This window comes from Oryctolagus cuniculus, chromosome 11 (genome assembly GCF_051225735.1).
Source record: "Oryctolagus cuniculus isolate XC-2025 breed Fujian yellow rabbit chromosome 11, ASM5122573v1, whole genome shotgun sequence".
Classification (NCBI taxonomy): Eukaryota; Metazoa; Chordata; class Mammalia; order Lagomorpha; family Leporidae; genus Oryctolagus; species Oryctolagus cuniculus.
The window spans coordinates 54261826-54274632 of NC_142877.1; the positions used below are offsets into that span (position 1 = coordinate 54261826).

Below are 12807 nucleotides of genomic sequence, written 5' to 3' on the forward strand. Positions count from 1 at the left end.
GTCCATTTTTTTAAAAAAATTATTCACTTCTTTGAAAAGCAGAGTGACAGAGAAAGGGGTGGGGGAGAAAGAAAGAGAAAGAGATCTTCCATTTGTTGGATCACTGCACAAATGCCAGCAACAGCCAGGGCTAGGCCAAGCTGAAGCCAGGAGCCAGGATATCCATCCGGGTCTCCTCTGTGGGTGGCAGGACTTAAGTTATTTGAGCCATCATCTGCTGCATTCCTGGTGTATTTGCAGAGAGTTGGACTGTAAACAGAGTAGCTGGTTCTCCCACAACACACTCTGTAGGCATCCCAAGAGGCAACTTGACCTGCTGCACCAGAACACCCTCCTCCCACCAACTTTGTCCATTTTTGAATTAGGCTGTTCTTTTGTTGTTGAATTGTAGTCATTTGGCAGCTTAACCTGCTGCACCATAACACATGCCCTCTTTGTTCCTTTTTGAATTGGGTTTTTGTTGTTGCTGTTGAACTGTAGTAGTTCTTTGTATATTCTGTATGTCAATCCCTTATCAGAACTACGACTTGCATGTTTTCTCCCATTCTGTGGTTCTGTTTTCACTCTGTTGATCGTGTCCTCTGATGTATAAAAGTTTTCAATTTTGATGAAGTCTAATTTATCTTAATTTTTTTCTTTTGTTGCCTTTGCTTGTCATAGCTAAGAAATTACCAAATCCAGTATTATAAAGCTTTTCTCCTGTGTTTCTTTCTAGGAACTTTATAGCTGTAGTTATTAAATTTATGTCTTAATATATTTTGTTAATTTTTCTATATGCTAGAAGGTATGGGTACAATTCTATCATTTAGTATGTAGGTATCCAGCTTTCTCTGCACTGTCCTTTTCTCATGGATTGGACTTGGCACCCTCATTGAAAAATCAACTGACCACATACATGGGTTGAAGTTCATGGAAAATGGAATGCAAAAGTAAGTTTATTTTGGTGCAAAAAATTTAAGTTCACGCATAGATGTCTTCACAAAGTTCATGGGAAATATGTAGTATGAAAAAACTGCATGGATTTCAAATTTTGAAAACAAAACAAACTTGCCTTTCATTTCATTTTCCATGAACTTTTAGAATCACCCTCACATGAGAAGATGTATTTCTGAGCCATTTTTTCCCATTATTGTGTATGTGTCCTTCTACTTATACTGCACTGTTTTGATTACTGTAACTTTGTAGTGTAGTTTGAAATCAGGAAGTGTGTATCCTCCAGGTTTGTTTTCCAAGGTTATTTTGGCTATTTGGAGTCCCCTTATATTCCATAAAAGTTTTTTTTTCTTTTTTATTTAGTAAATATAAATTTTCAAAGTACAGTTAATGGATTACAATGGCTCCCTCCCCCCATAATTTCCCTCCCACTCACACCCCTCCCATCTCCCGCTTCTTCTCCCATTCCATTCACATCAAGATTCATTTTCAATTATCTTTATATACAGAAGATCAATTCAGTATATATTAAGGAAAGATTTCATCAGTTTGCACCCACACAAAAACACAAAGTGTAAATACTGTTTCAGTACTAGTTATAGCATTACTTCACATTGGACAACACACTAAGGACAGATCCCACATGAGAAGTAAGTACACAGTGACTCCTGTTGTTGACTTAACAATTTGACACTCTTGTTTATGGCGTCAGTAATCTCCCTAGGCTCTAGTCATGAGTTGCCAAGGCTATGGAAGCCTTTTGAGTTCTCCGACTTCGATCTTATTCTGACAGGGTCATAGTCAAAGTGGAAGTTCTCTCCTCCCTTCAGAGAAAGGTACCTCCTTCTTTATTTCACCATTGCCCAACTTAAGAATGAACCATCCTTTATCAGGGGCTCACCTCTGTCCCAGAGGGACATGTATTGACTGAGAGTCTTTGACAACAATGGCTAGGCACTTTCCCTTGCACAGGGATATGGGTGTATAAGCATCAATGGATATTTCTAGGAAAGGGGAAGAGGATTTTTTTTAAAAAGAAAGCTTTTATTTAATGAATATAAATTGAATAGGTACAGCTTTAGGAATATAGTGGTTCTTCCCCCATACCTGCCCTCCACCCCCACTCCTGTCCCACCTCCTACTCCTTTTCCCATTCCATTCTTCATTAAAATTTGCTTTAATTAACTTTATATACAGAAGACCAATTCTATACTAAGTAAAGATTTCAACAATTTTCACACACACACACGCAAAGTATAAAGTACTATTTGAGAACAAATTTTACAGTTAATTCTCATAGTACAACTCATTAAGGACTGAGGTCCTACACGGGGAGTAAGTGCACAGTGCCTCCTGCTGTTGATTTAACAATTAACGCTCTTATTTTTGATGTCAGTGATCACCCAGGGCCCTTGACATGAGCTTCCAAGTCTACGGAAGCCTTTTGAGTTCACAAACTCCATCAGTATTTAAACAGGGCCATAAGCAAAGTGAAAGTTCTCTCCTCCCTTTAGAGAAAAGTACGTCCTTCTTTGATGGCCTGTTCTTTCCACTGCGGTCTCACAGAGATCCTTCATGTAGATCATTTTTTGCCACTGTGTCTTGGCTTTTCATGCCTGAAATGCTCTCATGGGCTTTTCAGCCAGATATGAAAGCCTTAAGGGGTGATTCCAAGGTCAGAGTGCTTTTTAGGGCATTTGTCATTCTATGAGTCTGCTGTGTGGACAGCTTCCCATGTTGGAACTTTCTCTCCTTTGTAATTCTATCTATTGTTATTACCAGTCACTTGGCCTTATTTATGTGATCCCTTTTTCACTTCCTATCTATATGATCAATTACATATTTAATAAGATTACTTTAAGATGTAAGATGGCATTAGTACTACCCAGCTTAATGGGATTTGGAGTCCCATGGCAAGTTTTTAGCTTTACCCCTGAGGGTAAATCCGTGGGAATGTGTGTCGAACTATACAGCTTCTTCTTCTTATTCCCACTTTTATTGTTTACTGGGATATATTTTCTCTTTCTTTTTTTTTAAAGATTTATTTACTTGAATCCACTGATTCACTGTCCAGATGGCTGCAACAGCCAGAGCTGTGCTGATCCAAAGCCAGGATCCAGGAGTTTCTTCCAGGTCTCCCACATGGGTGCAGGGGCCCAAGGAATTGGGCCATCTTCTGCTTTCCCAGGCCACGGCAGGGACCTGGATTGGAAGTGGAGTGGCTGAGACTCTAACTGGCGCCCATATGGGATGCCAGCACTGCAGGCAGTGGCTTTTCCCGCTATGCCACAGAGCCAGCCCCAGGAAACTGGATCCTATGATTAATTCTACATTAAGTGAAGAGTTAAACCAATGGTATTAAATAGAACAAAAATAATAGCTGTTCCTTGATAGCCAACAGGGTTGTTCAAGTCATTGCTTCTCAAAGTGTCAATTTTACTTCTACAGGTTTCCTTTTAGGTACTCTGTTAGTTATCACAGATGAAGGAGAACATATGGTATTTGTGCCTTTGGGACTTGCTTATTTCACTAAGTATGATGTTTTCCAGATTCATCCATTTCATTGCAAATGACTGGATTTCGTTTTTTTTTTAACCACTATGTAGTATTCCATAGGGTACATATCCCATAATTTCTTTTTCCCAGTCTTCCATTGAACTGTATTTAGGTTGATTCCATGTCTTAGCTATTGTGAATTGAACTGCAATAAACATGGAGGTGCAGATAACTCTTTGATTTGCTGATTTCATTTCCCTTGGGTAAATTCTCAGGAGTGGGATGGCTGGGTCATATGATAGGACTATAATCAGGTTTTTGAGGTATTTCCAAACTGTCTTCCATGGTGGTTTTACCAGTTTGCACTCCCACCAACAGTGGATTAAGGTACCTTTTTCCCCACATCCTCGCCAGCATTTGTTGTTTTTATTTCTGGATGAAAGCCATTCTAACTGGGGTGAGGTAAAACCTCATTGTGGTTTTGATTTTCATTTCCCTGTCAGATAGTGATCCTGAGCATTTTTTCATGTGTCTGTTGGCCATTTGGATTTTTTCTTTTGAGAAATGTCTGTTTGAGTCCTTTGTCCATTTCTTGACTTGGTTGGTTTGTTGTTGCGTTTTTGGATCACTTTATATATTCTGGTTATTAATCCTTTATCAGTTGCATGGTTTATTTGGAAACCATCTCTCCCATTCTGTTGGTTGCCTGTCTTTACTTTCTTGACTGTTTCTTTTGCCCTAGAGAAACTTCTCAGTTTGATGTAGTCCCAGTTTTTAATTTTGAATTCAATTGCCTATTCCTCTGGGATCTTTTCCAGGAATTCTTTGCCTGTGTCAATGTCTTGCAGGGTTTCCTCTGTGCTCTCTAATAACTTGGGTCATAGGTGTTGGTCTTTAACTCATTTTGAATGGGTTTTTGTGTAAGGTGTAAGGTAGGGGTCCTGCTTCAGACTTCTGCATGTGGAAATCCAGTTTTCCCAGCACCATTTGTTGAAGAGACTGTTCTTGCTCCAAAGAATGGTTTTAGCTCCTTTGTCAAATATAAGTTGTTGTAGATACTTGGATTGATTTCTGGCATTTCTATTCTATTCCATTGGGCTGTCTGTTTTTGTACTAGCACCAGGCTGTTTTGATTATAAGTGCCTTGTAGTATGTCTTGAAATCTGGTATTGTGATGCCTCCAGCTTTGATTTTGTTATAAGACTGCTTTAGCTTTCTGGGTCTCCTATTTTTCCATATGAATTTTAGCATCATTTTTTCTATATGTGAGAAGAATGTCCGGTATTTTGATTGGTATTCCATCAATCTGTAAATTGTTTTCGGAAGAGTGGGCATTTTGATGATATTGATTCTTCCAATCCATGAACATGGAAGATTTTTTCCATTTTTTTGTATCTTCTATTTTTTTTCTATTTTTAGCATCCTTGGTTAAATTTATTCTGAGGTATTCGAGTTTTTTGTAGCTATTGTGAATGGGATTGATCTTGCAAGTTCTTTCTCAGCCATGACATTGTGTATACAAAGGCTGTTGTTTTTTCTGTGTTGATTTTATATCCTGCTATTTTACCAAACTCTTCTATAAGATTTCCAGTAGTCTCTTAGAGTCTTTTGAGTCCCCTATATATAGAATCATATCATCTGCAAATAGGGATAGTTTGACTTCATCTTAACCAATTTGAATTTGTTTGATTTCTTTTTCTTGCCTGATGGCTGTGGCTAAACTCCCAGGACTATATTGAATAGCAGTGGTGAGAGTGGGAATCCTTGTCTGGCTCCTGATCTCAGGGGGAATACTTCCAGCTTTTCCCCATTCAATAGGATTCTGTCCATGTGTTTGTCATAAATTGCCTTGGTTGCATTGAGCAATGTTCCTTCTGAATCTAATTTGCTTAGAGTTTTCATCATGAAAGGGTGTTGTATTTTATCAAATGCTTTCTCTACATCTGTTGAGATAATCATATGGTTTTTTTCTTCAGTTTTTTAACGTGATGTATCACATTGATTGACTTTCAAATGTTTAACCATCCCTGCATACCAGTAATAAATCCCACTTGGTTCAGGTGAATGATCTTCCTGGTGTTGGATTTGATTGGCCAGAACTTTGTTGGGGATTTTTGCATCTATGTTCATCAGGGAAATTGGTATGTAGTTTTTTTTCTCTGTTGCATCTTTTCTGGGTTTACGAATTAAGGTAATGCTGGCTTCATAGAAAGCATTTGGGAGGATTCCCTTCATTTCAATTATTTTGAATAACTTGAGAAGATTCAGAGTTAGTTCTTCTTTAAATGTCTGGTAGAATTCAGCAGTGAAGCCATCCAGTCCAGGGTTTTTCTTTGTTGGGAGGCTCTTTATTACTGATTCAATTTCTGTCGTGGTTATGGGACTATTTAAGTTTTCTATGTCTTCATGACTCTGTGTAGGTAGGTTGTACGTGTCTAGGAATCTATCCATTTCTTCTTGGTTTCCCAATTTGTTGGCATACAGCTCTTTGTAGTAATTTCTGATGATTTTTTTTATTTCTGTGTTGTCTGTTTTTATATTTACTTTTTCATCTCATTTGGGTCTTCTCTCTCCTTCTTTTGGTTAGTTGGGCCAATGGTGTGTCAATTTTGTTTATTTTTTCAATAAACCAGCTCTTAATTTTGCTGATCTTTTGTATTGTTTTTTTTTTTTTGTTTCAACTTCGTCGATTTCTTCTCTAATTTTAATTATTTCTTTTCTTCTACTGGTTTTGGGTTTGTTGTTGTTTTTCTAGATCCTTGATGTGCACAGATAGTTCATTTATTTGGTGCCTTTCTAGTTTCTTGAAGTAGGCACCAATTGCTATAAACTTTCCTCTTATCACTGCTATTGCTGTATCCCACAAATTTTGGTATGTTACATTGTCATCTTCGTTTCCAGAAATTTTTTGATTTCTCTTTTGATTTCTTTTATGACCCACTGTTCATCCAGGAACATGTTGTTCATTCTGTATGTGTTTGCATATGATGTAGAGATTATTGAGTTGTTGATGTCCAGCTTCATTGCATTGTGGTCCAAGAAGATGAATGGTATGATTTTCATTTTTTTGAATTTGCTGAAACTTTCTTTATGACCTATCATGTGGTCAATCCTGGAGAAAGTTCCATGTACTAGAGAGAAAAAATGTGTACTCTGTGGCTGTAGGGTAGAAGGCTCTGTAGATATCTGCTAGATCTATTTGGTGTATGGTGTTGATTAACTCTGTTATTTCATTGTTGATTTTCTGTCTCGTTGGTCTGTCCATTGCTGAAATTAGGGTATTTAAGTCCCCGATTACTATTGTATTTGAGTCTACATCTCCCTTTAAATCTCTTAACATTTCTTTAAATAGCCAGGTGCCCTGTAATTAGGTGCATATACATGTACAATAATCAAATCTTCCTGTTGAATTGATCCTTTAATCATTACATAGTGTCCTTCTTTGTCTCTTAGTAGTTTTTGTGTTAAAGTCTATTTTGTCTGATACTAGGAGTGCCACACCAGATCTTTTTTGGTTTCTGTTAGCATGGATTATCTTTTTCCATCCTTTCACTTTCAGTCTGATTGCAACGATGGTAAGATTTTTTTTTTGTAGGCAGCAAATAGATGGGTTTTCTTTCTTAATCCTTTCAGCCAGTCTGCCTGTTAACTGGGGAGTTGAGACCATTTACATTCAGTGTGACTATTGTGAAGTACCAACTTTGCCCTGCCATGTTTCTGTAAATAGTTCTGTTTATGTATTTTGGATTTCTTTCATACTTTTGCTGGGTCATTTTCTGTGTTCATCTACTTTTGTAGTGATGTTCCTCTTTCTGTGTTTCTGTGTGTAGCATATCCTTGGCATCTTTTGTAGAGCTAGGCAAGTAGCTATAAATTTTTTCAGTTTCTGTTTGTTGTGAAAGATCCTTATTTCTCCTTTATTCATAAGTGAGAGTTTTTCATGGCACAGGGTTCTGGGTTGACAGTTTTTTCTCTTAAGACTTGGAGTATTGTCTTCCATTTTCTCCTTGCCTGTAGGATTTGTGATGAGAAGTTTGGAGTGAGTCTAATTGGGTTTCCTCTGAATGTTGGTTTGCTGTTTCTCTCATGCACATTTTCAGATCTTTTCTTTATGTGTTACTGAGGAGAGCTTTGCTACAGTGTGTCGAGGTGAAGATATTTTCTGGTCCTGTCTGTTGGAAGTTCTGTGTACTTCCTGTTCTTGGATGTCTCTTTCTTTCTCTAGATTGGGGAAGTTCTCTCTGTTATTATTTCATTAAGAAGGCCTTCTAATCCTTTCTCTCTTTCTATGCCTTCCAGAATTCCTAGGATCTGTATGTTGGGTCATTTGATAGAATCTTGTAGATCTCCAACCATTTTTTTTAATTTCCTAATTTCTTCTTGTTGTGTTTGGTCTGACTGTATTATTTTCAGAAATTTGTCTTCTAGTTCTGATTATCTTTCTTCTCTCTCACTTATTCTATTAAGGCTTTCCACTGCATTTTTTCTGATTTATTGAATTCTTCATTTCTAGTATTTCATTCTGACTTCTCTTTAATATCTCAATTTCTTGGGAACACTTTTTTTTTTTTGACAGGCAGAGTTATACAGTGAGAGAGAAAGAGAGACAGAGAGAAAGGTCTTCCTTTGCCGTTGGTTCACCCCCCAAGTGGCCACCATGGCCGGCGCGTTGCGGCCAGTGCACCGTGCTGATCTGAAGCCAGGAGCCAGGTGCTTCTCCTGGTCTCCCAGGCGGGTACAGGGCCCAAAGGACTTGGGCCATCCTCCACTGCACTCCCTGGCCACAGCAGAGAGCTGGCCTGGAACAGGGGCAACCGGGACAGAATCTGGTGCCCCAACCAGGACTAGAACCCGGTGTGCCAGTGCCGCAAGGCAGAGGATTAGCCTAGTGAGCCGCAGCGCTGGCCTTCAGGGATCTAATTTCATTTTTCTTTTTGGTTAGCTAGTTGTCCCAATAACCATATATTGTTCAGTGGTAAGAAATGCTACCTTAATTATATATTAAATTCTTAGGAACTTGATCTGTTTCTGGATTTTCTGTCTCACTGATTTTTTTCTTCTTTACTACATCATGATAGTTAGGTTTTTGCTTTATACTATATGTCACATGAAAGTAGAAGTAAGTTGTTTTTTCTTAATCTAACATGAGAAAGCAAAAAACTAGTGGGAGATTTTAGACTATTTCTAGTTAAATGAGCATGTTTATAATAAGAATACTTACTTTCTTTCAGAGATCCTTTAAAGTGGAGAGCTGTGATTGGAACTAATAATATATATAGGATCCATCCACATGGCAGGAGGATAAAAGTTAAATCAATCACTATCCATCCAGAATTCATTTTGGAAACTTATGTAAATGATATTGCTCTTTTTCATTTAAACAAAGCAGTGAAGTATAATGACTATATTCAGCCTATCTGTCTACCTTTTGATGTTTTCCAAGAACTGGACCAAAATACAAAATGTTTTATAAGTGGCTGGGGAAGAACACAAGAAGAAGGTAATTGTACTCTGAATTTTACTGATTTTTTTTCCAATTATTGCAGAGGAGGATGAATACTTTCATATCTCTCTATATATCTTTTTATCATTTTATACCATGAGATTGAAAAAATAGGTCTTTACAAAACCAGAGAAAAGTTTTGTTTTCCTGGTATGTGACTATTTTTCCTTCTGTATAAGAAAAAATTCTTTTCCAAAGCAAAGGCAGACAAAGATTTTCTCTGGTTATAAATACTAAGCTACGTGAAATTATAGACATTCTTGGGTGGAATGACAGTTCCAAGTGTTTCTGTAGAACAGCCTATCTTAAATAATAAACTTTTGGGTATCAGGAATCAAATGTTTAGCATCAAGCAACTTGATTGACATGTATTGTTTTTAAGGTTTATTGATTTGTTTATTTGAAAGGCAAAGTTACAGAGAGAGAGAGAGAGAGAGGTGGAGAGACAGAGAGCTTCCGTTTGCTGGTTCACTCCCCAAATGGCTGCAATGGCTAGAGCTGTGCCGGTCCAAAGTCAGCATCCAGGAGCTTCTTCCAGCTCTTCCACGTGGGTGTAGGGGCCCAAGGACTTGGGCCATCCTTTTCTGCTTTCCCAAGTCTTTAGCAGGAAGCTGGATCAGAAGTGAAATGACCAGGACTTGAACCGTCGCCCATACGGGATGCTGGCTCCTATTATGCCACAGCACTGACCCTGTCATGTATTTTCTTTAGTGTAGATAGAAGCACTAACTGTTTATTGACTAAACTAGTGAGAAAAGTAAAAATGATAGAAAACTTCGGCCGGTGCCACAGCTCAATAGGCTAATCCTCCACCTGGCGGCACCGGCACACCGGGTTCTAGTCCTGGTCGGGGCACCAGATTCTTTCCCGGTTGCCCCTCTTTCAGGCCAGCTCTCTGCTGTGGCCCGGGAAGGCAGTGGAGGATGGCCCAAGTGCTTGGGCCCTGCACCCCATGGGAGACCAGGAGAAGCACCTGGCTCCTGCCTTCCAATCAGCGCGGTGCACCGGCCGCAGCGCACCAGCCGTGGCGGCCATTGGAGGGTGAACCAATGGCAAAAGGAAGACCTTTCTCTCTCTCTCTCTCACTATCCACTCTGCCTGTCAAAAAAATTATAGAAAACTTCATCTCCATCTTTGTTAATAGCAGCTACTATTGAGAGCATATAACATGTTTCAGTGCTGTTGTAAATCACCAGGATGGTGAGGGACATTATATAGTAATAAAAAAACTAAGAAAACTTTGTTTTGGCTTATCCTCCCAATATCCCTATTAGGGAGTTAATGTTATTTTTTTCCATTTAACATATCAAGAATTGATCTTAGAGGTTAAGAAGCTGAGACATGAATATTTAATTACCACATTAAAGTACTTTAGAAAGAGTCAGAGTCCAGTTAGAAGTATTCATATACAAGAACAAGTACTGAAACTTTTTTTTCTATTTCCCGCAGGCTCTATCCATTTAAATATTTATAGATTACTCAGGTAGTATAGAAATAAAAGACCTATGAATTGTTATTTTTTTCCATATGAATGCTTCCTAAGGAATATAAGGAAAATAATATGATATAGGGGAAAGAATCATAAAAATTTTTTCTAAATCATGCAGTTTTTGAAATACTCTCACATTAATATCAGATGAAGTAAATTTCAGAGCAAAGAGAATCTCCAGGGTGGTGAGGGACATTATATAGTAATAAACGGTCCATCCACTGAGGAAACATTCTAGTCCTAGATACGCACATACCAGACAACAGAGATACAGTTTCTTAAAAATATATAGTCTTCAAAAATTCAAGGAAAAGGCATATTACTATGCATGGATTTTAAAGTTTTTTGTACCAAAATAAACCCATCTTTTCCATTCCATTTTCTGAAATACCCTCATAAAATTTGTTTTAAAGTTTTAAAATGGGTTACATATAACAAAGGCATCTTCAACTCCGATCTCTATCTCCAGTATTGCCAAATAGAAGGGCAAAATGATAGAAATTTTCCTAGATCATATGTAATTTCAAATATCACTCATGTGAATTTATTGCCCAAAAGCATGCTGAATAGACTAAAAGGCCTCAAAATGAAAATTTATTTTAAATAGGTCCTAAGCAGTTTGGTAGTATTCCTAGGAGCCCAACAGAATCAAATGCAAATCATTTGAATAGGAATTCAATTTCATCTAAAGCCCAAAGAATTTCACTAAAGTTTCAATGAAAGTAAATGGATTCCAACAAAAAATTCAGTAAGCACTTAAGAAATAAGTCATCATGCATGCGAGGAGAAAGATGAGACATCAGAGTAAGACTTGAAAAGATTTCAGATATTGGAATTATTATGTACCATAAAATATTTAATATTAGAGAAAATATGTGTTCAAAAATATAAATAACAGAAAATATGAAGAACCAAACAATTGTGATAATTAAAGATAATCAAAATTAATTGAACGAGCTAAAGTACTAGCAGCTTAGAAGGTATTTAGGATCCCACAGATTAGAATCAAGAAAATATCAGCTGCAGATCAAAAATCAGTAAACATATAATGAAATACATTATTATTATTTTTTTGATAGGCAGAGTTAGAGAGAGAGAGAGAGAGAGACAAAGGTCTTCCTTTTCCATTGGTTCACTCCTCAAATGGCTGCCATGGCTGGCATTGAGCCAAACCGAAGCCAGGAGCTTCTTCCTGGTCTCCCATGCGGGTGCAGGGCCCAAGCACTTGGGCCATCCTCTACTGCCTTCCCAGGCCACAGCAGAGAGCTGGCCTGGAAGAGGAGCAACCAGGACAGAATCCGGTGCCCCAACCGGGACTAGAACCTGGTGTGCCGGTGCCGCAGGCGGAGGATTAGCCTAGTGAGCTGCAGCGCTGGCCGAAATAAATTATTAATAATGAAATAATAACAAATTAAGACCCTAAGGATCTCAGATACTAATATTTTTGGTATATAATAGAAAGTAAATATATGTGAATTATTTAAAGAAATAAAGTAGAATTAAAAATGAACAGTCTCTCTAGAATGACCAGCACATTTAAGAGAATCAAACAGAATCTTTAAAAATGGAAAATACAGTCACTAAAGCTTAAAACTCATAGAATGCATTATGACTCATATTAGACACAGCTGAATAGAGAATTTGTGAACCAGCAGTTATATCTGAAAGAACTTCCTAAACCACAGCTGAGAAAGCAGAAAGATGAAAGAAATTATAGTACAAGAAGGATACAGTGAGAGCACTGGAGTGAAGAGAGAATAGAGGAAATATCATGTTCAATGAATTTGGGTTGAAATTTTCCTAAACCAAAAAAAAAAAAAAAAAAAAAAAAAACCATGAATCTGGATAAGCACAATACCAGTAAACAAAATATAATTCCTTTTCACACAGCTTTGTGATGTCATAGAACAAAAATAAATTGAAGTGAAAAAAAGCCAAGGATAAAAGAAAAGTCCTTACAGAAGACTCAGACTGGCTTTCAGAAAACTTAAAGAGCAATAATGAAAGTCTCAAGAAAATAAAATGTGTTTAAAAAGCTGAGACAATGCTACAGGTTTACAGTTTCATATCCAGCAAAATTATCATTCAATTACAAACATGACAGGCTGGCGCTGTTTTGCAGCAAGTTAAAACCGCTGCCTGCAGGGGCTGACGCTGTGGCGTAGCAGGTAAAGCCACCACCCGCAGTGCCGGCATCCCATATGGGCGCCGGTTCAAGACCCAGCTGCTCCACTTCCAATCCAGCTCTCTGCTATGGCCTGGGAAAGCAGTGGAAGATGGCCCAAGGCCCTGGGCCCCTGCACCCATGTGGGAGACCTGGAAGAAGCTCCTGGCTCCTGGCTTTGGATTGGCTCAGCTCTGCCAGTTGAGGCCAATTGGGGAATGA

General features: G+C 38.1%; 1 protein-coding gene across 1 annotated transcript in view; it reads left to right on the forward strand.

Moving 5' to 3' along the window:
• Positions 1-12807, forward strand: part of TMPRSS12 (transmembrane serine protease 12) — a 41698-nt gene that overhangs the window by 3265 nt on the left and 25626 nt on the right. The window contains exon 3 of the mRNA XM_089309061.1: positions 8661-8929. Coding sequence (XP_089165187.1) covers positions 8661-8929 — 269 coding nt within the window. The remainder of the gene's footprint in view (positions 1-8660; positions 8930-12807) is intronic.